The sequence below is a fragment of the Pollachius pollachius genome, assembly GCF_949987615.1.
Source record: "Pollachius pollachius genome assembly, chromosome: 5".
Classification (NCBI taxonomy): domain Eukaryota; kingdom Metazoa; phylum Chordata; class Actinopteri; order Gadiformes; family Gadidae; genus Pollachius; species Pollachius pollachius.
In genome coordinates, this window is record NC_136938.1 from 27,844,575 (window position 1) to 27,869,149 (window position 24,575).

The 24,575-nt window shown below is 50.6% G+C and overlaps 2 protein-coding genes across 6 annotated transcripts in view; one reads left to right on the plus strand and one right to left on the minus strand.

Moving 5' to 3' along the window:
- The window catches only part of myo1ea (myosin IEa), a 36,061-nt gene extending 18,215 nt beyond the window's left edge, over window positions 1-17,846 (plus strand). Inside the window, exons 11-29 of one of the 2 annotated variants that reach the window (XM_079737298.1) lie at window positions 1,520-1,600; window positions 2,107-2,193; window positions 2,315-2,401; window positions 4,083-4,250; window positions 5,020-5,105; window positions 6,388-6,469; window positions 6,804-6,910; window positions 8,116-8,214; window positions 8,466-8,610; window positions 10,555-10,669; window positions 10,760-10,929; window positions 11,044-11,189; window positions 12,580-12,726; window positions 13,047-13,204; window positions 13,330-13,416; window positions 13,754-13,958; window positions 14,618-14,653; window positions 15,566-15,735; window positions 16,328-17,846. In XM_079737298.1, coding sequence (XP_079593424.1) covers window positions 1,520-1,600; window positions 2,107-2,193; window positions 2,315-2,401; window positions 4,083-4,250; window positions 5,020-5,105; window positions 6,388-6,469; window positions 6,804-6,910; window positions 8,116-8,214; window positions 8,466-8,610; window positions 10,555-10,669; window positions 10,760-10,929; window positions 11,044-11,189; window positions 12,580-12,726; window positions 13,047-13,204; window positions 13,330-13,416; window positions 13,754-13,958; window positions 14,618-14,653; window positions 15,566-15,735; window positions 16,328-16,404 — 2,253 coding nt within the window. In that variant the 3' untranslated portion in view covers window positions 16,405-17,846. The remainder of the gene's footprint in view (window positions 1-1,519; window positions 1,601-2,106; window positions 2,194-2,314; window positions 2,402-4,082; window positions 4,251-5,019; window positions 5,106-6,387; window positions 6,470-6,803; window positions 6,911-8,115; window positions 8,215-8,465; window positions 8,611-10,554; window positions 10,670-10,759; window positions 10,930-11,043; window positions 11,190-12,579; window positions 12,727-13,046; window positions 13,205-13,329; window positions 13,417-13,753; window positions 13,959-14,617; window positions 14,654-15,565; window positions 15,736-16,327) is intronic. The other variant, XM_079737299.1, reaches the window with a different exon arrangement.
- A 253-nt stretch (window positions 17,847-18,099) lies between these two features.
- The window catches only part of rnf111 (ring finger protein 111), a 31,346-nt gene continuing 24,870 nt past the window's right edge, over window positions 18,100-24,575 (minus strand). For 2 of the 4 annotated variants that reach the window (XM_079737301.1, XM_079737300.1), the window contains exons 11-15: window positions 24,061-24,141; window positions 23,252-23,347; window positions 22,930-23,016; window positions 20,499-20,608; window positions 18,100-19,915 (exon numbers count right to left, since the gene is read on the minus strand). In XM_079737301.1, the coding sequence (XP_079593427.1) occupies window positions 19,798-19,915; window positions 20,499-20,608; window positions 22,930-23,016; window positions 23,252-23,347; window positions 24,061-24,141 (492 nt within the window). In that variant the 3' untranslated portion in view covers window positions 18,100-19,797. The remainder of the gene's footprint in view (window positions 19,916-20,498; window positions 20,609-22,929; window positions 23,017-23,251; window positions 23,348-24,060; window positions 24,142-24,575) is intronic. The other 2 variants (XM_079737302.1, XM_079737303.1) reach the window with 2 other exon arrangements.

The following is a 24,575-nucleotide window of genomic DNA, read 5'->3' on the forward strand; positions in this document are numbered from 1 at the left end:
GCGGGGTTTACAAAGAGAAGTTATGTGTCTCACTGCGCGGTTGACAAAGAGAGGCTATGTGTCTCACTGCGGGGTTTACAAAGAGAGGCTATGTGCCTCACTCCGGGCTTTACAAAGAGAGGCTATGTGTCGCACTGTGGGGTTTACAAAGAGAGGCTATGTGTCTCACTGCAGGCTTTACAATGAGAGGCTATGTGTCTCACTGCGCGGTTAACAAAGAGAGGCTATGTGTCTCAATGCAGGCTTTACAATGAGAGGCTATGTATCTCACTGCGCGGTTTACAAAGAGAGGCTATGTGTCTCAATGCAGGCTTTACAATGAGAGGCTATGTGTCTCACTGCGAGCTTTACAATGGGTGGTGCTTCTGAAGCTCTGCCTCCGGAAGGCACAACGTTGGGAAGATGAAGCCAGTGGTGGTGATGGAGGAGAGGTGGATTGTGATGGGTGGGAGGTGGAGTGTGATAGGTGGAAGGAGATGGAGGTGGTGGAGGTGGATTGTGATTGGATAAGGTGTTTTGTGATGGGAGGAGATTGAGGTGAATTCTGATGGGTGGGAGGGGCAGGTCATCTACTAATGGCCCCGACGTACTGAACAAAATCACGTTCTCATGCAGGCTGTCAAACTGCTGCTGAATACAGCGATCTCGGCCGGGTACAATATAGTCTGTGAGATGGGTGGGATTCTTCCACCTGGATCCTAGTTTCACACCGTTCTGGTCCAAGTGACCGATACACACAACCCCTTCTGACAGTGTTCAAGTGTTGAGTGACAGGGCTTCAGTCGTTGCTTCATTACACTTAAAGAAAATAGCTCCTGTCAAAGCATTTCCTCTAAGAACGCTTGCCTTTGCTACTGACTGCTCAGATGGTTTTCAGAGAGAGACACTCTTGACCTTCTGCCTGATCTATGTTTGTTATCGTGTCTGACCACAACTCGTTGACGGAGAAGTCTCGCCCTGAGTGGTTGCGGGAAACGTCCCTGTTGTCAGTCCAATCTAAACCCTCCCTCACCACAATCTGTTAGATAACACTGAGCTTTCTTTGGTCCAACACAACAAGCTCTTAGCTGCACTTCTCACCCTGACGCTACGTCTCAAGGGTTATCTGGCCTCAACGAGGGCTCAGAGCAGAACCTCTCCTGAAGACCTGGTTAGATAACAGACAGAATCAAGCGAAGGTGAAGAACAAAGCCAAGCTTCTCTGTAGGGATTGTTGTGGTCAGGGGCAGAGCAAGCCCTCTTAGAGGTCTTCCATGACAGTCCTGATGCCCCTCAGCATTTCACTGCAGTGGTGAACAGACTGAAGAGCTGAAGAGCTAGACCCCAAATTATGGGAGAGTGAAATACATCACAAAGTATCCTTCAATGATGATGAACTGGGGAGGCGTGTGGGAAACGTTTGCCTATCTTAATTATTTTCTGAAGGAAGGGGTTGGTCAGGCTAATGGCAAAGTCCTGTAGTGTGAGCCTGGCATTAATTAGTAATTTCTGAATCAATCATTCATTATTTTAATTTCAGTCAATCAACAAGGCAGTGGTGAAAGATTACCAGGAACTCAACATCGGAGTGTTGGATATCTACGGATTTGAGATCTTTCAAGTAAGTGGTGTTCTTCATCAAGGAGTTAACGTGGGTCTTTAAAACGTTACTCTGTGGCCTTGGATTAATGCGTTAAACCTTAAGCACGATTAAACACAGCTAAGAGGGATGAATGATTTATCTCCTAATTAAGAGAGCAGGGTACATTTTATAATCTGATTAATGACTGTGTCTACTAAAAGGGGTGAATAGGCTGATAAGATTTTGCCTCCTTCGATAATAATTAGTAGTTCCAGCTTGTTTTGTCTGAATATAGTTTGAACTTTCCAGTGATGATTAAGTTATTGATCTAAGTTGGTGTTGCGTTCCATGGTTCATGCATATACTACCGTGTATAGACTGCCAGATTGATTATTAATCAATCATTCATTCATTTCACTGTATGCTTCATGTCACTGTACTGCTTTTGCCATGTGACAAATAAAACTCTTGAATCTTACGATATATCGTACCTCTAGCTTAGTACATCGTGGTTAAGACCGTTTTGTGTCTTATTTTCTCGATAGAAAAACGGCTTTGAACAGTTCTGCATCAACTTCGTGAACGAGAAGCTGCAGCAGATCTTCATCGAGCTGACCCTCAAGGCGGAGCAGGTACCTCCCCATGGTCCTCCTCCTCCTCCTCCTCCTCCTCCTCCCCGCCCCCCCTGCTCTCTGTCCTCCTCCCCCCCTGCTGTGAGACGCTGACCCCCTCCCCCCCCCTTTGGCTCTGTAGGAGGAGTACGTCCAGGAGGGCATCAAGTGGACGGCCATCGAGTACTTCAACAACAAGATCGTCTGCGACCTGATTGAGAGCAAGCTGGTGCGTCTCCCTCCGGTTCACTCTCTACTCTGAGGAGGCTGTTCCTCCAGGTCACTCTACTCTGAGGAGGCTGTTCCTCCAGGTCACTCTACTCTGAGGAGGCTGTTCCTCCAGGTCACTCTACTCTGAGGAGGCTGTTCCTCCAGGTCACTCTACTCTGAGGAGGCTGTTCCTCCAGGTCACTCTACTCTGAGGAGGCTGTTCCTCCAGGTCACTCTACTCTGAGGAGGCTGTTCCTCCAGGTCACTCTACTCTAAGGAGGCTGTTCCTCCAGGTCACTCTACTCTGAGGAGGCTGTTCCTCCAGGTCACTCTAAGGAGGCTGTTCCTCCAGGTCACTCTGTACTTTAAAGGTTGTCTCAGCAATTCTAGGCCATAACATGAATGATCACATTCATCTGGGCTTTCCTCACGATCCGCTAGCTGCCCGCCCCGTGAGCAGGCCGTCAAAAAACACGCACAAAAACAAATGGTTGGTACTACCAACCAGTCCAAACCAAAATAAATAGTATTCCAACCAATCACCGACAAGGGGTGGGTGTTGTGGGGTTTTGCGCTGCGTTCATGATAGTCTTTACTGGATGCATGAAACACGGAAGGGAGGGGCGAGCTGGCTCTGTTTGTTTGGGATCTCGCTTCAAACACCAACAGAAGTGAGGTCACCCAACATGGCTGATACACCCTTTAAGGAGGGTGTTCAGCTCTGTTTATCTACGTTTACGTCTACATTCAGGGAAGTTAGCAGACGCCTTTATCCAAGGCGACTTACAATAAGTACATTTGTCAGAAGAAAGAGAAACAAACAATATATCTGTCCGTACAGTAAGGATGTTCGTGGAACCAATTGCCAGGACGCACAACATACAATAAGTGCGTACATTAAGTGAAAGGATGCACAACGTTTTATATTCTCATTTAACAAGGAACTCTTCCAACCAATCAAGGCCGAATCAAGAATGACTTGCATTAGTGCATCACTTATGTAAGTCATTTTGGATTCAGCCTGGCCTCTTGTTACCCCCCCCCCCCCCCCCGTTCTGCCTCTGAAGTGCATCATCATTAGACACATCTCCCCCTCTTCATCAGACACGTCTCTCCACTGAGTGCTCTAATCCACCCAATCCCCCGTGAGTGCTTAAAGCCCCACTTTATCGGAGCAGGGGGCTGTGGGGGGCTCACTGACTATCAGCCCCCCCCCCCCCAGTAGTTGGAGACGCAGAGCCACGTGTACTGGTGTCTTTAAACTGAACCCTGTGTTCACTGTTGGCCCCACAAGCAGAGAGACACTGCTGCTACTGTGGCCCCCAGAGCATCACACACACACACACACACACAGGCACAGGCAAACACACACAGGCACACACACACAGGCAAACACACACAGGCACACACGCGCGGGCTGAATGGAGCTATGTGCAGCTGCGTGACATCACTGGGGGAGTGTTCAGTCGGGTTCCCGTCTCGGCCCCGCCCTGAAATGATAAACACAAGGGTTGACACAGAGGCGTGATTATGTTGATCACCCTCATGAATGTTGATTACACAATGCAGGTCGCCACCTCCCCACAACAAAGCGTTACGTTTACACTTCCTCTACGTGCTACCATGGCGCCGTGTGAGGAGCCTGACCTGTGACCTGTGCCCCCCCCCCCCCCCCCCCCCCCCCCCCCCTCCCGGTGCAGAACCCCCCGGGGATCCTCTCCATCCTGGACGACGTGTGTGCCACCATGCACGCCGTGGGCGAGGGCGCCGACCAGACCATGCTGCAGAAGCTCCGCGTCGCCATCAACTCCCACGAGCACTTCAACAGCTGGAACCAGGGCTTCATCATCCACCACTACGCCGGCAAGGTACTCCCTCCTCCCTCCTCCCTCCTCCTCTCAGTCCGTCACCACGGCGACCACAGCATCCAACCGAGAGGATATATCAGGGCGGCATGTGGCTCAGGAGGTGGAGCGGGTGGGCTGGTCACCGGAAGGTTGCTGGTTCGATCCCCGGCTCCTCGCTCAGGTGTCCCTGAGCGAGACACCTCACCCTGACTACTCCTGACGAGCTGGCAGTCGCCCTGAGAGGCTGACTCCGCCGTCGGTGGGTGAATGTGTGCGTGAACGGGTGAATGTCAGGCCGTATTGTAAAGCGCTTTGAGTGGCCACTGGTTAGAAAAGCGTTCTATAAATGCAGTCCATTTACCATTCATCAGAAGTTCAGTCTTTATTTGATGGGGTATCTGTGGATGCGGCAGCCAGGCGATCTCGTGTTCTCTCCAGATGTGGGCCAGCCGCGTGGCCAGTTCTAACGAGCTGTGTCTCAGAGTCTCGGGGGAGCATGAGTTCAGTCCAGAGCTACATCCAACAGGAAGAACTCTGTTGACTCGATCTCTAAAGGAATGCACCCGGACAAACCTGTCGGGCGCATTCCTTCTGTGCATACTCCTCTTCGTTTTCACTCTCCCACACCTTTTTTTCTTCTGTCATTTTCCAGGCCACCAGCTGTCGGGTCAACAGCACACACTCCGATAATAATTAACTCCAGGCTATCATTCTTTCTCTCTCCCCCTCCCTCTCCCTCTCTCCCTCTCCCCCCCCCCCCCCCCCCCCTTCCTCCCTCGCTCTCCCCCAGGTCTCCTACGACGCGGAGGGGTTCTGCGAGAGGAACCGTGACGTTCTGTTCAGCGACCTCATCGAGTTGATGCAGAGCAGTGAGATGTGAGTGGATCCTCTGGGTGTGCGAGTGGTCCTTCTATCGTCAGGGGGCGTGTGGCTCTCATTGAGTTCCACGCCTCCGAGTGCAGCTGCGGCGAGCCGGAGACAATGAACGCGTGCCCCCCCCACTCCCCAAGCCCCTCCCCCTGCCTTAGCACACGTCTGTCTGTCTCCCAGATGTCGGGGGGGGGGAACGTGCGTGGTCCGAACCAGCAAGTGCAGACTTGCTGGTTCCTCGGTCTATCCCCCCTGACCCCCTCCTCCCCCCGGGGTTGTGGGGGTGGGTGGGGAGGGCGCACCGTATTAGAGTCAGTGACCATCTGTGCAAACAGCCTGCCTGAGTCTTCTGTCCTACATCTCTCTCTCTCTCTCTCTCTCTCTCTCAGCCCACTAACCCCGTTCTGCTGGGGGTGTCTCACACCAGAGGGAGGGGTCTGTCTGTCTTACCCCCTCTATACAAGGCTTTACACAAATGCAAAAATCCCCGCCCCCCTCCCCCACACATACACATAGTATACACACACACACACACACACACACAGTACACTAACAAACGTGGTACCGGGACACATTGTTGCCACGGTCACACAATGGGCTTGGAGAACCTTGAGGAAGCGAGGAAGGAAACGCCTCGGACCTCAGGGTGTAGCAGAGCGCAGGAGGGCGCGATCGGGCCTCTGTTGTCGGTGATTAGAGGATAACTCCACTCTTCACAAGCACAGCAGGCTTTTCATTTGATTCTCAGCGCTGTAATTGAGGCGTTTGAGACAGACTTTACAGTATAGCTAGGGTGTCTGGTCGTTGAGAGCTAAGTGGGAGCAACAACTGCACTTATCCACGCGCTACAAACGACCGTCCACAAACGACTGAGATGTTGGCACCAGGGACTTCTCTTTAGAATGTGCTGCCATGTTGGCCTGAAGTTGCTGTCTTTAACCCACGAAGCAAAGACAAGCACGTCCACTGACAGAGACAAAGACAAGCACGTCCACTGACACTTCTCCGATCCTCTGATACAACATGAAGGACTTTGCTCAATTGAGGATGGTTTACGGAATAGCCTTCGTTGGCTGGTTCCTAAACAGCCGTTCCTGAAGTGCTTTTCTGAAGTGCAAATTACACAGTGATGTTTTGAAGATGTTGAAAGTGCGTCGAACCGTTAACGTTGTTATCATTTGGTCCAACATTTCAAGCGACGTGACAACCCTAAGCCCTATTGGCTCTCCCAGCCCGTCCTGACCCATGTCCCGCCCCTCTCTCCCCATGCCCCGCCCCCCTCCTCCAGCTCCTTCATCAGAGGTCTGTTCCAGGAGAACCTGAATGCTGAGAAGAAAGGCCGGCCCACAACAGCAGGGAGTAAAATAAAGGTAGGTTAACCTGTCCGTCCGTCTGTCTGCCTGAACCTCCCCTTCTCCTGCTGCTGGGACACCTAAGGGTAGGTTACTGTCCGTCTGTCTGGACTAGGTAAACCTCCCCTTCTAATGCTGCTGTTTCACATCCTCCTGTGTCCACACATCTGGAACCTTCCCTCTTAAACTGCGTCTATCTTTACATCCAGTACATGTTGCACGAATGACTACACGTACGCAAACATGTTCAATACAATCCTTAAATCTCTCTGTCGACAGAAAACCACCTACAGCAGACACCTGCTGCTGTATCATTGTCCTTTTCTCACCGCCGGTTGTTCTCGCTCTGCAGAAACAAGCCAACGACCTGGTGGCCACGCTGATGAAATGCACCCCGCACTACATCCGCTGCATCAAGCCCAACGAGACCAAGAAGCCCCGAGACTGGGAGGAGAGCCGGTAGGTCATTGGTTCCATGCTGGAAGACCGTCACATCTTGTCCCCCTCCTAAAGGCAGTTGTGCTTCATACTTTCATACTTCAGTGCCAACCAGCGTTCTTTTTCATGCCCACTGGTGTGATTGATAAATGGACTGCATTTATAAAGCGCTTTTCTAACCAGCGCCCACTCAAAGCACTTTACAATATTGCCAAACATTCACCCATTCATGCACACATTCACACAACGACGGCGGAGTCAGCCACGCAGGGCGACAGCCAGCTCGTCAGGAGCAGTCAGGGTGAGGCGTCTCGCTCAGGAACACCTCGACACTCAGCTAGGACAAGCCGGAGATCGAACTAGCAACCTTCCGGTTACCAGCCAACACGTTGACCACCCAGCTTGTTGTTTTGTCCTGGCGATGATGTTGTTATTCTCCTTATTCTATGTTGTGGTTTCAAAAAGCACCTTCCACAGGAAGTGCCCGATCCCGCCTCCTTCTGGTTCCGCTTCCCCTCCCTTTCTCCTCCGGTCTTCGAGCCCAGGCACTTAATGTACTGACGGCGGGTGCGCTCTTATTGTTTAGGCCCTGATCAACTTCCTGTTGCCAGCGGGCTACGGGCAGGCTTGTGTAATTAGCCACGGAACCACTCATGGACAGGAAGCCCAGACACATTGATTCATCGCAGAGCGCTTTGTTACAGTATGATGAATCATAAACCAGCAGGATATTACCTCTCCACTCTTAGGGCAGCTGAAGGGTTGTAAGAGGAGGGTGTGAGTGCTCTGAAGCATGGACAGTGGGACTGGGGACAGAATGTGAATAAATCACCCGACTCGTTATTGATGGTCTTATAACAAGTCGGGAACACCGCGTAGTTTATCACGGGCGGCACTTATGGGCAGCAAGTGGCTCAGAAGGTAGAGCGGGTTGACTGGTACCCGGCTCCTCCTAGCCGAGTGTCGAGGTGTCCCTGAGCGAGACGCCTCACCCTGACTGCTCCCGACGAGCTGGCTGTCGCCCTGCGTTGGTGTGTGAATGTGTGCATGATCGGGTGAATGTTAGGCAGTATTGTAAAGCGCTTTGAGCGGCCACTGGTTAGAAAAGCGCGGTAAATATATGCAGTCCATTTACTATTCCCGTCAGTGAAGGTTCCAGAGTGTTGTGATTCTCTCTCTCTCTGGCCTGTGTTGTGACCCTCTCTCTCTCTGGTTGGGTGCTCCAGGGTGAAGCACCAGGTGGAATACCTCGGGCTGAAGGAGAACATCAGGGTGAGGCGAGCCGGCTACGCCTACCGGAGGGTCTTCAGGAAGTTCCTCAACAGGTGAACTCCACCGACTTGAACTCCATTAATGATGGGCCATTGTCATCATCAAGTCTCTTATGTTTCTCTCTATCTGACATCTTGGTGTCTCCCTCTCACTCTCACTCTCATAACGTTTAATTTGTCTATTATAATTATCTTACAGTGATTGTCTAAACCTCTCTGGCTGTGTGTGAAGCTATAGTGAGTCAGTGTTGTTTCTCAGTACTGTGTGTGTGAAGCTATAGTGAGTCCCTGTTGTTTCTCCTCAGGTATGCAATCCTCACCAAGGAGTCGTGGCCCACGTGGCGCGGCGAGGAGAAGCAGGGGGTTCTCCACCTGCTGCACGCGGTCCACATGGACCAGGACCAGTACCAGATGGGGCGCACCAAGGTCTTCATCAAGGCCCCGGAGTCGGTGAGTCTGCAGCACAGGATGAAGGTCGAGCAGAGAGCCGGACTAGAGGTTCTGCGTTTGGAATGGAGCCCAAACCACAGTTCAACGCTTTTCATTCTCAAAACATGTACTTGGATTTAGAGATTATGAAAGCCCTTGCTGTGTTCAAATCTCGTTGGTTTGAGAACATCAAAAAAAAAAAAAAAAAAAAAAAGCTGCAATCTGATTGGATGTACCTCTAGGGGGCAGCGTCACCCAGGTCAAAGTTTAAATAAATAGATCATTGAGCGCAGCAGCGAGGTTTAAACTGAAGCTGTGGCCAGGGTAGGGTCCATGCATGGTGGGCTCAGAGCCTCAGAGGAGCACCGAGGGGACGGAAGGGCTTAACCCCGGAGTCTAATCCATCTCTGGGCATAGAGTCCCCCAGGATAGCATAACGCCTCGGTTAGAGAAGACTACAAGGAAATAGATGGAAAGCTGCAAACTAGGAGCTGAAATGACAATGAAGAGGTTGAATGTGACTTAATGTAATGTAATATAACTTAATGTAGCTTAATCTAACTTAATGTAACGTAATATAACTTAATGCAACTTAACTTCTTTAAAGAGGAGGTTGGCCTACAAAGGCGTGTGTGGGAATCAAACCTCTGACGCATCAGATGGTCAAACATGCTCAGTCCCAGTCCCAGTCCCAGTCCCAGTCCCAGTCTCAGTCTCAGTCTCAGTCCCAGTCTCAGTTCCAGTCCCAGTTACGACGTCAGCACTGGGAACAAAGCCACACACACAAGCACCAGTGCTGTGTGTCACAGAGCCGTAAGAGTTGTAAGAGGCACCTCCTCCTCCACCTCCTCCTCCTTCTCCTCCTCCTCCACCTCCTCCCCAGTATTGCTGTTCCCCCTGCTGGGAATGAGAACTACACTTCAGGGAAGTCTGTGAGGCCATGTATTAGCATGTGTACACATCATGCACACTGAAGCACGTATACCACACTATAAACTACACATACACACACACACACACACATACATACACACACACATTCTATAAACTACACACACAGCGGTCTTAGTGTAGAGGAGGGCCTTATGGAGCTGTTGCTGAATGCGTTCACTCATTCACTGCCAAGAGGCGACCCCCCCCCCCCCCCCCCCCCCGCAGATCACCATGGTTACAATCGCCAAGTCGCCATGAAGAGTCAGCGGGCTAATGAAAGCGAAATATCACGCGAGCCTGGTGCTGAAATAAGTTGACAGCCTATGAAAACAGTCGTCCCTGCGTGATGGACAGTAGGTCATTACTTCATGGCCCGAGCTTCTCTCCCCGCCTGCAATTAGACGGCTTTGTGATTCTAAGACGCTATCGCAGAGGGTCGAGATGGGAGTGAGAGTCTACCTGGGTCTGAGATAAAGAATCAGTCCAGTGACGTATTCACTGGGACCTAAATAAATAAAACACAGTTGTGTGTAGTGAAGCTATGGGGTCTGTTTTTAGACGGTTCTGTTTATGTATTGTGACTATGGGGGCTATGATTCATGCGTGTCAGGGCAGTGGTGATATGTACGGGCAGGATGTTTAGTCTGGGAGGGGGGGGGGGGGAGGAGAGGACGCCATGTTTTGAGGCCCAAGAGGAAGAGGAAAGCTAATGCACTAGCGGAGATGCTAGTCCTGGTCTGGGGAAATGTCCCCCAACCAAGTTAGTTACTTAGATGTTTTTTCGATTTCAATCAAACATTGTTTGACCGTCGTATTATTTCAAATTACAAAATAACATTCAATACACACGCACGCACGCACACGCACGTACACACACACGTCCAGACGTCCACATGTGCATCATGATGGTATCTTTGCGTATCCCGGGTTCCTGTGTGTTCTGTTGTCCGGGCGCTGGGTCGGGTGCTGCTCTGCGTGTGTTAGCTCCGTGTTGCTCTGTGTCTGATGGTCTGACTCCCTCTGCCTCCACAGCTCTTCCTACTGGAGGAGACCAGGGAACGCAAGTTTGACGGGTACGCCCGGACGATCCAGAAGGCCTGGAGGAAGTACATGGCCCGCAAGAAGTACGTCCAGATGAGGGAGGAAGGTAAGCGCCCATCCATTGAAAAGCCACCTTTGGATTTCTTCCGTTCTTTTTAGTTTCTTTCTTTAAACCGATCCCCTCTGGTCTCCCCAGCCTGCGACCTGCTGGTGAACCGTAAAGAGAGACGGAGACACAGCATCAACAGGAACTTTGTGGGCGACTATCTGGGCATGGAGGACCGGCCGGAGCTCCGACAGTTCCTGGGAAAAAGGGAAAAGATCGACTTTGCGGACAAAGTCACAAAGTACGACCGGCGATTCAAGGTAAGGTCATTATGGAGGTGGGCTTCACTGAGGGCTCATGTTCATGTTCTGCTGTCACCGCAAAATGCCTTCGTCTTATTCTCCTCCTCCTCCTCCTCCTCCTCCTCTCTCCAGCCGATCAAGAGGGACCTGATCCTGACCCCTAAGTGTGTGTACCTGGTGGGCCGGGAGAAGCTGACGCAGGGCCCAGAGAAGGGTCAGGTGACGGAGGTGCTGAAGAGGCGGATCGAGGTGGAGAAGCTCCTGGCGGTGTCTCTGAGGTGAGCCTCGTCATCTCCGTCCTGCCGCCGTCTGGATGCTCTAGAAGTCGCAACACGTGTCTGAGGAGGGAAGACTTTGGGGCTATTTATGCTCTTTGTTCGATTTTTACAATCAGCAATCCTTTGTGTATTCTTTGTGGATATCTTTGTGTATTCTTTATGTTTCACAAGTTTGAACGACTTTCATTTGTTAGATAAAAGAGCCATGAACTATATATCATTTAGAATAAACACTAGTAGAAGCCAATAAGTAGGAACATGGCTATGTCAATAAAACTTGATGTAATACAATGTTTCCTTCATTAAACAAACACTTCATTGTATTTGTATTTGTCATTTACAAGACAGCAATAGGATTTATGACTATTAAAGTCCTAAAGGCTACATGGTCATGAATCTCTCTCACTCAACAAATGAAAGGTAACCCTGCAGTGGCTCTCCCTAGTGGTAAAGATTTGAAGTTCAACACCAACTAACTACACATAGGGAACAGCCTTTTATAGAACTAACCTGATCACAGGCAGAATCAATACTAACCAGATTCCTTTGAGTTGTTAAACCACACTAACCCTTTTACTGGCAACATTATGCATTTTATCTGTTTTTGGTTTGTCGTTCAAATCGGGTCTTTCCTTACGACCTCATTTGATACCATCAGTTTACTTTAAGGTCTTAGTGGAGTCTTAGTGGCCGAGGGCCACGGTTTGATGTAAGCTCATATTGACCTCACAGGGAATACACTTCTGTGTCTGAGCACAACTCTGACTGAGGCCGTTGTGTTGCACCGAACTTTATTAGAAACCATACGTTTACCTGTGTGTCTGTGTGTGTGTGTGTGTGTGTCTGTTTCTGTGTGTGTGTGCGCGCGTGTGTCTGTCTGTTTGTCCGTATGTTTGTGTCTTTTTCTGTGTGTGTGTGTGTGTGTGTGTCTGTTTCTGTCCGCGTGTGTGCGTCTGTGTGTCTGATTGTCCGTGTGTGTGTTTCTGTGTGTCTGTTTGTCCGTGTGTCTGCGTTTCCTTTTTCTGTGTGTGTGTGTGTGTGCGTGTGTGTCTGTTTGTCCATGTGTCTGGGTGTCTGTTTCTGTGTGTGTGTGTGTGTGTCTGTTTCTGTGTGTGTGTGTGTGTGTGTGTGTGTTTGTTTCTGTGTGTGTGTGTGTGTGTGTGCGCGTATGCGTGTCTTTTCCTGTGTGTGTGTGTGTGTCTGTTTCTGTGTGTGTGTGTGTGTCTTTTCCTGTGTGTGTGTGTGCGTGTGCGTGCGCGTGTGTGCTTGTCTTTTCCCGTGTGTGTGTGTGCGTGCATGCGCGTGTGTGTGTGTGCTTGTGCGCGTGTGTGTGTGTGTGCGCGCACGCGTGCGTGTGTGCGTGCGCGTGTGTGGGTGCGTGCGCGCCCAGCACCATGCAGGACGACCTGCTGATTCTCCACGAGCAGGAGTACGACAGCCTCCTTGAGTGCGTCTTCAAGACGGAGCTGGTCAGCCTGCTGTCGCGGCGCTTCCAGGAGAAGACCCAGAGGACGCTGCCGCTCAAGTTCAGCAACACGTAAGGGCGGGGGTCGTCCCGGGGCCTCGAACCGCCGCTGGGCTGCGCGGCGGGGGGAACCTGAGGGCGGGGCCCTCCTACCGACACAGCTCTGGAGCCCTGGGGGAAGGCCCGGGTGGATGGGATGTTAGGACCTGTTACTGGGGATGTCCAGGGTGTGGTGTTATTATAGTATGGATGAGAGCTGGTGTTTGATAGGCTGTGATGATAGTATGTAATGTATATATATTACATTGTCTGTGTGTGTCTGTGTGTGTGTGTGTGTGTGTGTGTGTGTGTGTGTGTGTGTGTGTGTGTGTGTGTGTGTGTGTGTGCTCCAGGATGGAGCTGAAGCTGAAGAAGGAGACCTGGGGCTTCCTGAGTGGTGGGGGGTCCCGGCAGGTGACAGTGGTCCAGGGTGAGGGCAACGCCACCGTGCTGAAGCCCTCCAGTAAGACCCTGCAGGTCAGCATCGGGCCGGGGCTGCCCAAGACCACCCGTAAGTACACGCCCCCCCCCAGGACCGGTTAACAGCGACACTGACGGCCTCCTACTGGCACCTGCTTATCAATAACAGTAACAGAACTCTGTGTGTGTGTGTGTGTGTGTGTGTGTGTGTGTCAGGTCCCAGCAAGAAGAGCTTCTCCCACCAGGGCCGTTCCTCCAGGAGCCACCAGACCACCCCGGCCAGGGCGGCCCCCGGCCCCCCAGGTAGACAGACAGACAGACAGACAGACAGACAGACAGACAGACAGACAGACAGACAGACAGACGCCTATTAGAGCAAGATATAAAAAGATGAATAAGTATTAACAAAAACTGTGCATTAAACAGAACCAAATAATCTAATAATAATGATATAACACTCCTATAATTCATAACAAGACTTTAAATATCAATGCTGAGGTTAAGTGTTATTTAGAAACAACGACGACAGCGGCGAGCTAACGCGCCAGCGCTGCACCAGCTAGCTCACAGAAGCCGTCGCCGCGGCAACCGTAACCGAGCGGCCCCGCCGCCTGACGTTGGCCCCTCCCTGTCTCCGCAGTCGCCCACCAGAACGGCGGCCCCAAGAACACCAACCACCCGGCCAATCAGAGGAGCTCCCAGAGGCCCCCCCCTGCCGCGGGCCGGACCCCCCAGCCGGGCTTGCCCAGCGGGCCGGGCCAGCCCCGCGGCCGGGGGGGCGGCAGGCCCCCCACGCAGGCCCCCAACCTGGACTGCCTGAGGGTCCCGGAGCAAGGCGCTGCAGGGTGAGGACCGGGCGGGGAGGGCACCGCATTCAAGGCCGTTGTTGGCAGGATGACATTTATTATGGGATGTTGTGCATTATAGAATTGATTTGAGACACGCACACACACGGACACACGCACGGACACACGCACGGACACACGCACGGACACACACACAGACACACACACAGACACACACACACACACACACACACACACACACAAAGACATACATACAGACACAGTCAGACACGCACACACACAGACACACGCATGGACACACGCACGGACACACGCACAGACACACGCACAGACACACGCACGGACACACGCACGGACACACGCACAGACACACGCACAGACACACACACACACACACACACAAAGACATACATACAGACACAGTCACAGACACACACACACACACACACACAAAGACATACATACAGACACAGTCACAGACACAGACACAGACAGACACAGACACACACACTCACTCACATAAAAACATAAACAGAGAGACACACACACACACACACACACACACACACACACACACACACACACACACACACACACACACACACACACACACACACACACACACTGAGTGTGTTCAAACCCTAAAGTAATCACCAGGCAGTGTCTTGCTATAATTTGGCCAATGTATTCCTTTGTAGTCATGGCGACAGACGGACAGCTTCCAATGGAGGAATGTGAGTTTGAGTGTTCAGTGTTTTGGTGGCAGCTGGTTACTAGATTAGCTCTGTGGTGCACTGTTCTTCTTGTAGTCCATTAACATCTGATAGAGGTTCACACCTTTCCTAACACTAATGATCTGTCTAAGGGAGCGTGGACGAGACTTGATTCTGTGCCGCTCTGTTCTGGAACATTCGGCACAAGATGCTTTCATTCACCCAAACACGAGACAAACCAGAAGACTCCTATCTTCTGATTGTAGATTGGATTTCTTTTTTCTCAGAACATTTATAACTCGTAGTCCTTCCTTCTTACTAAACAAAAACGGCCTTGGTTATGGATGAGCCCTGTTTCAATAAGGCCATTCATGAATTCAAAGATCCCTCAAAGATCTGCCTTTCAACTCTCAGATCTTTCATGTTTCACCAAAAGATTTTTGTGAATCCTTTTCTCACGCTAGGGAACGTAATGTGTAAACCTTTATACAGCTGTCATTTATTATAACCTTATAATGTGCTGCACTGGGGATCCTTACCTTGACATTCTACTGCTGCTGAATCAGTGCTCGGAAAAAGCTCTCTGCTAAACGTGCTCAAACGTCAATGGTCTAGGAGAGGTCAAAGTGTGCCCTCTAGTGACAGTGCTGCCATCTGGTGGCTGCGCAGTAAACGACCAGTTTACAGATAAGATAATAATAAGTCGTTTTTTAATTTCAGTGTCACTGCAGAAAGAACAGGACACTAGAATAAATATAAACAAATAAAGATATAAACACTAAAACGAATAAACACAAAGATTAAAATCGACATACCCGACAGGAGTAGCATCGTGAGGGGAACATCTAAACGGTGAGCTCCTCTCTCCGAGCCTTGTGTTGACGTAAGGACACCAAACCAATGTCCTCCTGTTGCTCTGCCTCGTGTCCCCAGGGCCCATCGGCCCTCCGACAGCCGGCCGGCCCCCGGCGGCGGGCGCCCCAAGCCGGCCCCTAAGCCCCGACCCCAGGTGCCCCAGTGCCGGGCGCTGTACGCCTACGACGCGCAGGACACGGACGAGCTCAGCTTCAACGCCGACGACCTCATCGAGATCATCAAGGAGGGTAAGAACCGGTCTGAACCCGATCCAGGGCAGGGGACCGCGGGTCACACGCATGTCTGCGTGAAGGCAAATCAGCCTGGGACGCATTTACATGAACCCCATAGGCTGGGAATACACGCGAGCTCTGGTCATAGGGTTAGGGTTAGTGTTCGGTAGCTCAGGAGGTAGAGCGGGTCGACTGGTAGCCAGAAGGTAAATCTAAATGTTAATCCTATTGATAGACCACGTCCAGTCGTTGTGGATTGGGGTCTAGACCCTGAAGGTTCTGACGGTTGGTTCTGAGGTTCTAACGGTTGGTTCTGAAGGTTCGTTTGTTTCTGAAGGTTCTGACGGTTGGTTCTAATGGTTGGTTCTGAGGTTCTAACGGTTGGTTCTGAGGTTCTGACGGTTGGTTCTGAAGGTTCTGACAGTTGGTTCTGATGGTTCGGTTGGTTCTGAAGGTTCTGACGGTTGGTTCTGAAGGTTCTGACAGTTGGTTCTGATGGTTCGGTTGGTTCTGAAGGTCCTAACGGTTGGTTCTGCTGGTTCGGTTGGTTCTAAGGTTCTGACGGTTGGTTCTGAAGGTTCTAACGGGTTCCTTCTGTGTTCCTCAGACGCCTCTGGCTGGTGGACGGGGAGGATCCGGGGAAAGCAGGGCCTGTTCCCCAACAACTACGTCAGCAAGATCTAGGGGTCCGGGAGGACTTCTATATGAGGGACGGAGGGGCTGAGGACCCCCCGGAGAGAGCCCCCGCTGTCTCACCCACCCCACCACCACTATGTGGTCGTCACTGGGGGCCCGTCTGGCGTCATGTGACCCGTCTGAGGTCATGTGACCCGGAGGTCCGCAGTCTGAACTAGGTGGGGGGGACGGACTTTGGCTTTCAAACCGAGAAGACCTTTTACTTAAGGGACGACATCAGCTCCCCCATGAGTACCAAAGAGTACTGAACAAAACTATTTATTGTATTTATAGCTTTATATTTTTCTCGACTGTCTCGTTACACTTTTCTAAGCTCGGTGGTGTTGAAGCGTCCTCTGTACGGCGGGCGGCTCGGTCTGCTGTCACGTTCCTCCTGCTTTATTCTGAAATCATGTAACCAGCGGGAGTCAAGTTTGTCTGTGTGTGTCAGTGCGGTTGATGTTAAGTTGCTGTATTTTAAAGCCATGAAGTGATGCTGATGGTTAAGTGTTCTGGAAGATGATTATTTCACTGTGTTTATTCTAGAAATAGTTTTTTATTAAAACATATATATATATATACACCATATCTCCCAAACGGAACAGATTGTGTCTGTTGAGCAGATGCATCCAAAGAACGAGAAGGCAGGAATCAAAGACTAGTCGACGCGTCGCTGGGGAACTTTTAGCCAGTAAATGTAAATTTCTTGATTGTTCGTATCATATTGTCCAGGTTTTTGTATCGAAGACATTTTTAAATTGCAAATTCCACACACACTGACCGTATTCTGGTTGTCGTCTGTGGTTGAAGAGCACTTTACTGGGATAGGTACTATCTTGGGGACAAAGATACTCATTTGGTCATATCACAGCCTATGTATCACATCGATGAAGGACAAATTGCCAAACACAATGCAAATAGCCGAATTTATGAAGAGAATAACTTGTTTACATGGAAATATTGTGCAGGCATTTTAGATTGATTTGTGTATATCTGCTGATATCTAGGACATGTTTTGTTTTTGGGTTCAAGTTTAATTCTGTCGTATATTTTCTTTCTCTTGATATTCTGCCTTCCTCTGTTTGGTACCTAGAGGGATGTGTGATTGATGCTGTTTATAACGGACTTCATTGGTTCTCAGACTCCAGGCGATGGATGTTGGGTTTAATCAGTCTCACAATCATTTCAGACGAAAGGAAAGACTTTTACTTTTACCTTTACTTTGCTTCAGCTTCACTATGTCTACCCTCCTTTTGCACTGCCGTTGCATTAATTTATCATTCTGTCATAATTTAAGAGAAGCTCAGACACCCATGGCTGGGTCATCCTGACTGACAGCTGTCACAGGGCTCAGCGATATCGAAGGTTTGATGCTGGATGTCGACACATCTTTGTGCAATATGAAAAACACCAGTTGGATCTTTTAATAAAGCATGTTCATGTTGCAAACCTTTTGGTGTGTTGATTGTAATGGGCTATTGACTTATTGTACGTTGATGTTGAAATGTACTTTAACAAAGTAGTGAAACTTAAAAAAAAATATTTACCTTATTCACTTCTGTGCTTCTTTAATCTTCAGCATCAACATGTTTTCATTTAGAGTATTCTTATATCTCACCATTTGCAAACAGTTTGTTATAATGTAAAGTACAGAATGAGAATAGACAGAACAGGCTTCTAAGCATCCATACTAATTGCTGGCTTATGTTTCATGTTTTATATTTATGTGTTGATGTAGAAGTCATAGCAGAGCTCATTACACTTTCATCCTCAGTGAATAATTTGGCGAACTACATCTGATTAATCACAGGGTGTTTTCTCCACCCACTCGTACGTTCCAAAGCGTGTTGAACAGACATGATCTCAGTAACTTGAAACCCAAACGATCACAGAGGAAGGAGCACTCAAGAAAGAGTTATCCAAGTTTATTAATATTATTTTTTAAAACTAATATAAATCCCACGGAACATGATCGCGGTTCCAGTCGGCCATGAGTCCATGAATACCTGCTTAACGTACTGCGCCCCAACACTCATTCAAAATGTTAGTTCTCTTCTTTATTAATATTCATCAAGAGTGGAAATACATGGCCTCAGCACACCGTCAGATTCACTTTTGCACCCATAACTTTTTCTCTCTTGTGCAAGTATATGCAAGTGAGTTAGTCAAGAATTATATTAGTACTATCTTTTTTTCTCCAGCAGTGAAAAGAAGACTGCCGCATAACTACAGAGAGACAAGAGACTACAATGTTCTGAATCCAAAGAATAACGCGCCATCGATTCCGTGTTTGTGCCGTGTCCTGTCCCCTCCACACAGTCTTCCTCAAAATCAGGTCACCACCAAACCCAGTCTCTGTCCCGGAACGATGAAGACCTCGAGCAGGCCCGCCAGAGGGCTGCTGTGTCTGCGTCGGTGAGGAACGGCCCCGGTACGACCCCGGCTAACGTGTGTGTGAGGCCCAAAACAAACGACGACCTCTGACCAGATCCTCGTCGCGCTGAGAACCTGGAGCCAGCGGCCTTCCGCCTCTCAGGCCCCTCCTCTGAACTCATCAGGCCTCAGTTCAAGTCTGTCTCGCTCAACGGAGGGGCGAGGAGGGGCGAGGGACAGGGGGGTGGGTCACGCTGGCTAGGCGTGTGCATAATGCTGGGAGTGAACGTGTGAGCATTGGCAATTATTCCAACTGTAAAAATACTGGGTGTGCACGTGTACAGCAGCCGATACCTTAAACGGATTCTTCCTCGCTAGGAATGTCTCGATTCACTTTAAGAAAATGTCCCTTCCACTAACAATCCACATCTTCTAAAAACATAAACTAATCCATACACTGATTGGTACGATGAATCCTGCAATGTTCTGCAAACAGAGGCCGACATTGAGATCCGGTAAAGCAAGGCATCACGGTCTACAGGAACGCTTGTTTACCCGAGCGGCTGCGAGCCTCGCCCGCCAGGTGTTGGCATGGAGCCCGCCAGGTGTTGGCATGGCGCCCGCCAGGTGTTGGCATGGCGCCCGCCAGGTGTTGGCATGGCACCCGCCAGATGTGCAAAGGAACGCATCGCAAGGAGACATGCATGACGACGGAGGACATGACACTTGAGTTAACAATCAAAAGCTACATAAAAGCTTTTATAAATACAATAAAAATTTAAATCCTTAACGAGGAATTCTAGCTTTGTGTGAATATGTGACGGCTGGCACTCTGGGCTCATTGTTTTAGTCCGACGTTCCTGTCTCTCTCTCAGATTCCGAGCTGCACGGGTCATTCATGCCATCTTTGGTTGACTGCAGTACTCAAGAGAAAGTCGAAAATGATAGAATCAAGGAAATCAACAGATAAAAAGAAAACTTTTTGTAGCGGGACCAAAGGGGCCGTGGGGGGAGGGGGGGGGGGGAGCATCAACTCTCGGCCGACAGCTGGGCCTCGATGTCCACCCTGCAGATGGGGCACTTCTTATTGGTGAGCAGCCACTGGTCCACGCACAGCTGGTGGAACAGGTGCATGCAGGGGAGGCGTCTGGAACACAGGGGGGGACGACAGGGGGGACGACAGGGGGGGACGACAGGGGGGGACGGCAGGGGGAGACGGCGTTACACTCTGGGGTTCACCGCAGAATAGCATCTAGTGCAGGACGTCCCAGGTGGAACCCTTCTGCAGCATTGAGCAGAACCTGTGAGAGACTCTGACTCAATGCATCTCGTTTTTTGCTACATGACACGAACGCACATTATTTTACACTTCATTCGGAATGTAAATAAAAAATATTAACTTGAATAGAGTAAATTCAAATATAATATCATTTTGGGCAACCCTAGTAACATTTTTAATTTGTGTGTTCTAAATACATTAATATAGATATGATATTATGTGGTTTTCCACCAGCAGGGGGCAGAAGGCCATGCTGGGGTATTTCTGGGAGTATGTTGAGTGCCAAATGCCCTCCTCTGAGAGTCGTCGTCGAGGGGCGGTTGATTGCATTACCTCTGGAGTGTGTGGGAGTAAGAGGGTGTGTGTGTGTGTGTGTGTGTGTGTGTGTGTGTGTGTGTGTGTGTGTGTGTGTGTGTGTGTGTGTGTGTGTGTGTGTGCCTGTGCCGCTCACCTCACGTCCTCCCCCTCCTCCAGGATGGACAGACAGATGGTGCACTTCTCCTCCGTGTCCTCTTCGTCCGCTCCCTCCTCCTCCTCCTCCTGCTTTCCCAACAGCTTCCTCTGTGGAGTGGGGGCCCAGAGAGACAGGGGTTAACCACCACCACCAGCACCACCACCACCACCACCACCACCACCACCACCACCACCAGCACCTCCACCACCACCACCTCCACCACCACCACCACCACCAACACCACCACCACCACCACCTCAGACCACCACCACCACCACCACCAGCACCACCAGCACCACCACCACCACCACCACCACCAGCACCACCACCACCACCACCACCACCACCACCACCACCACCACCACCACCTCAGACCACCACCACCACCAGCACCACCACCACCACCACCACCACCTCAGACCACCACCACCACCACCACCACCAGCATCACCACCACCACCTCAGACCACCACCACCAGCACCACCAGCACCACCACCACCACCACCACCACCTCAGACCACCACCACCAGCACCACCACCTCAGACCACCACCACCACCACCACCACCACCACCACAGACCACCACCACCTCAGACCACCACCACCACCACCACCACCAGCACCTCAGACCACCACCACCACCACCACCACCTCAGACCACCACCACCACCACCACCACCACCACCACCAGCACCTCAGACCACCACCACCAGCACCACCACCACCACAGACCACCACCACCTCAGACCACCACCACCACCACCACCAGCACCACCAGCACCACCACCACCACCACCTCAGACCACCACCACCACCTCAGACCACCACCACCACCACCACCTCAGACCACCACCACCAGCACCACCTCAGACCTCCACCAGCACCACCACCACCACCTTAGACCACCACCACCAAGTGTGTGTGTGTGTGTGTGTGTGTGTGTGTGTGTGTGTGTGTGTGTGTGTGTGTGTGTGTGTGTGTGTGTGTGTGTGTGTGTGTGTGTGTGTGTGTGTGTGGGGGGGGGGGGGGGGGGGGGGATGTCACAGAGCAATAAGGATAAACTGTGTGTACTGGAGCCCTGCTTGTCTACAACACACTGGTAAGGTAACACAGGTAATGTACACAGTGTACCTGGTGTCTGTGTTAAAGGGGTCATAGTGTGTCTGTGTTAAAGGGGTCATAGTGTGTCTGTGTTAAAGGGGTCATAGTGTGTCTGTGTTAAAGGGGTCATAGTGTGACTGTGTTAAAGGGGTCATAGTGTGTCTGTGGTAAAGGGGTCATAGTGTGTCTGTGTTAAAGGGGTCATAGTGTGTCTGTGTTAAAGGGGTCATGGTGTCTGTGTTAAAGGGGTCATAGTGTGTCTGTGTTAAAGGGGTCATAGTGTGTCTGTGTTAAAGGGGTCATAGTGTGTCTGTGTTAAAGGGGTCATAGTGTGTCTGTGTTAAAGGGGTCATAGTGAGTCTGTGTTAAAGGGGTCATAGTGTGTCTGTGTTAAAGGGGTCATAGTGTGTCTGTGTTAAAGGGGTCATAGTGAGTCTGTGTTAAAGGGGTCATAGTGTGTCTGTGTTAAAGGGGTCATAGTGTGTCTGTGTTAAAGGGGTCATAGTGTGTCTGTGTTAAAGGGGTCATAGTGTGTCTGTGTTAAAGGGGTCATAGTGTGTCTGTGTTAAAGGGGTCATAGTGTGTCTGTGTTAAAGGGGTCATAGTGTGTCTGTGTTAAAGGGGTCATAGTGTGTGTGTTAAAGGGGTCATAGTGTGTCTGTGTTAAAGGGGTCATAGTGTGTCTGTGTTAAAGGGGTCATAGTGTGTCTGTGTTAAAGGGGTCATAGTGTGTCTGTGTTAAAGGGGTCATAGTGTGTCTGTGTTAAAGGGGTCATAGTGAGTCTGTGTTAAAGGGGTCATAGTGTGTATTTTATTGTTTAAAAGGGTGATATCATACCACGAGGTGAGAGTGGGATCAGCCATAACAAGCCGGCACGTCCCTGTGCCTTAGTGACATCACTAGTGGGCGTGTCCACCTAGATGTACGCTGGGTAGATCAGTCCACCAAGCTACCAAGTGGACTGTAGCAAATGATGCTGATCTATCCATCATACATGTAGGTGGACACGCCCACTAGTGATGTCACTAGGGCACAGGGAAAGGCAGGTTTTCAAACGGCTTGTAACGGCTGAACACACTCACCCCTGGTGGTATAATATCCCCCCTTCAATCACAAAAGCAGGGCCGTATGTTGGCAATGTGGACGGGGGGGATGGCTCAGAGGGCGACAGACCCGACTGTCTACATTTTCCTCCTCAAGACACACATGAATGTTACAGTCCAGAGACTAGATCCCCCCACCCCCCCCCCCCCAGACCACTCGTACTGTAAATGTGAGCAAGAGACATGATGGATTCCAAATTGATTTGTTCTGATTTTTCTCACCGATTCTGGGGTTGCGGGAATATTTTTCCCAATAGATGACCATGCCTCAGGGGTTAACTGTTCCTCAATGACTCTCTCCAACACCTTCTGTATTGGGTGGCAGGGAGTTAGATTCTTACTGAAGAACACACTTAAGGACAACTAGAGCAAACCCTCGGCCTATCGACCGCGTCGAGGAGCCTCCTCGGGTAAAAGAAGAAAGAAGTCAAGAACAAGAAGAGCAGCAGCACTCCTCGCTCCTGCACACACACACACACACACACACACACACACACACACACACACACAACCAGACACACACAAACACACGGGGGGGGCTCACCTTCTTGTACTTGTGGGGGTAGGTGCACCTCTCGATGGTCCCCTGAGACGCCCCCCGGTTCACGGTGCCCAGACGCTCCTCAAGGTGCAGCAGGTCCTGGGAACACAACGCCACCAACGCTTTACCGACGGCCCTGAACGCACCCCTTTACAGATGGCCCTGAACGCACCCCTTTACAGACGGTCCTGAACGCACCCCTTTACCGACGGCCCTGAACGCACCCCTTTACCGACGGCCCTGAACGCACCCCTTTACCGACGGCCCTGAACGCACCCCTTTACCGATGGCCCTGAACGCACCCCTTTACAGACGGTCCTGAACGCACCCCTTTACCGACGGCCCTGAACATAACACCACCAACGCTTTACCGACGGCCCTGAACGCACCCCTTTACAGACGGTTGTGAACGCACCCCTTTACCAACGGTTGTGAACGCACCCCTTTACAGACGGTTGTGAACGCACCCCTTTACCAACGGTTGTGAACGCACCACTTTACAGACGGTTGTGAACGCAACCCTTTACCAACGTTTCTGAACGCAGCCTGTATCCACCACCGAGACGGTTCAAACTAACACTAATACACACAAATAAATACAATACAACGCAACATAATAATCCATTGCTGACCCTATGTTCCAGTATTTGGCTACGCTGCACTCTTCTAACTTTCTAAGCGCGGTTGTGAGGCACAGCACCTCCTACATAAACATAAGAATGTCCTAAACATCCTGCTCATTCTCCCTGTGACTCGCGGAGCCACCACAAGGGAAGCTCAGCCGAGGCAGAGCGGTTGGAACACAGCCTTACCTCGTAGGTTCTTCCAAAGCCCGCTATTCTAGAGGAGATGTAGCGGATGTGGGGGTAGGTCACTTCAGAAATGCCCGTGTGCTGCAGGGAGAACACAGAGTAAGGTCAGAGGAGGACACAGAGAGGAGAACACAGAGAGGAGAACAGAGTCAGAGAGGAGAACACAGAGAGGAGAACAGAGTCAGAGAGGAGAACACAGAGAGGAGAACAGAGTCAGAGAGGAGAACAGAGTCAGAGAGGAGAACACAGAGTGAGGTCAGAGAGGAGAACAGAGTCAGAGAGGAGAACACAGAGAGGGGAACACAGAGAGGAGAACAGAGTCAGAGAGGAGAACAGAGTCAGAGAGGAGAACACAGAGTGAGGTCAGAGAGGAGAACAGAGTCAGAGAGGAGAACACAGAGAGGAGAACACAGAGAGGAGAACAGAGTCAGAGAGGAGAACACAGAGAGGAGAACAGAGTCAGAGAGGAGAACACAGAGTGAGGTCAGAGAGGAGAACAGAGTCAGAGAGGAGAA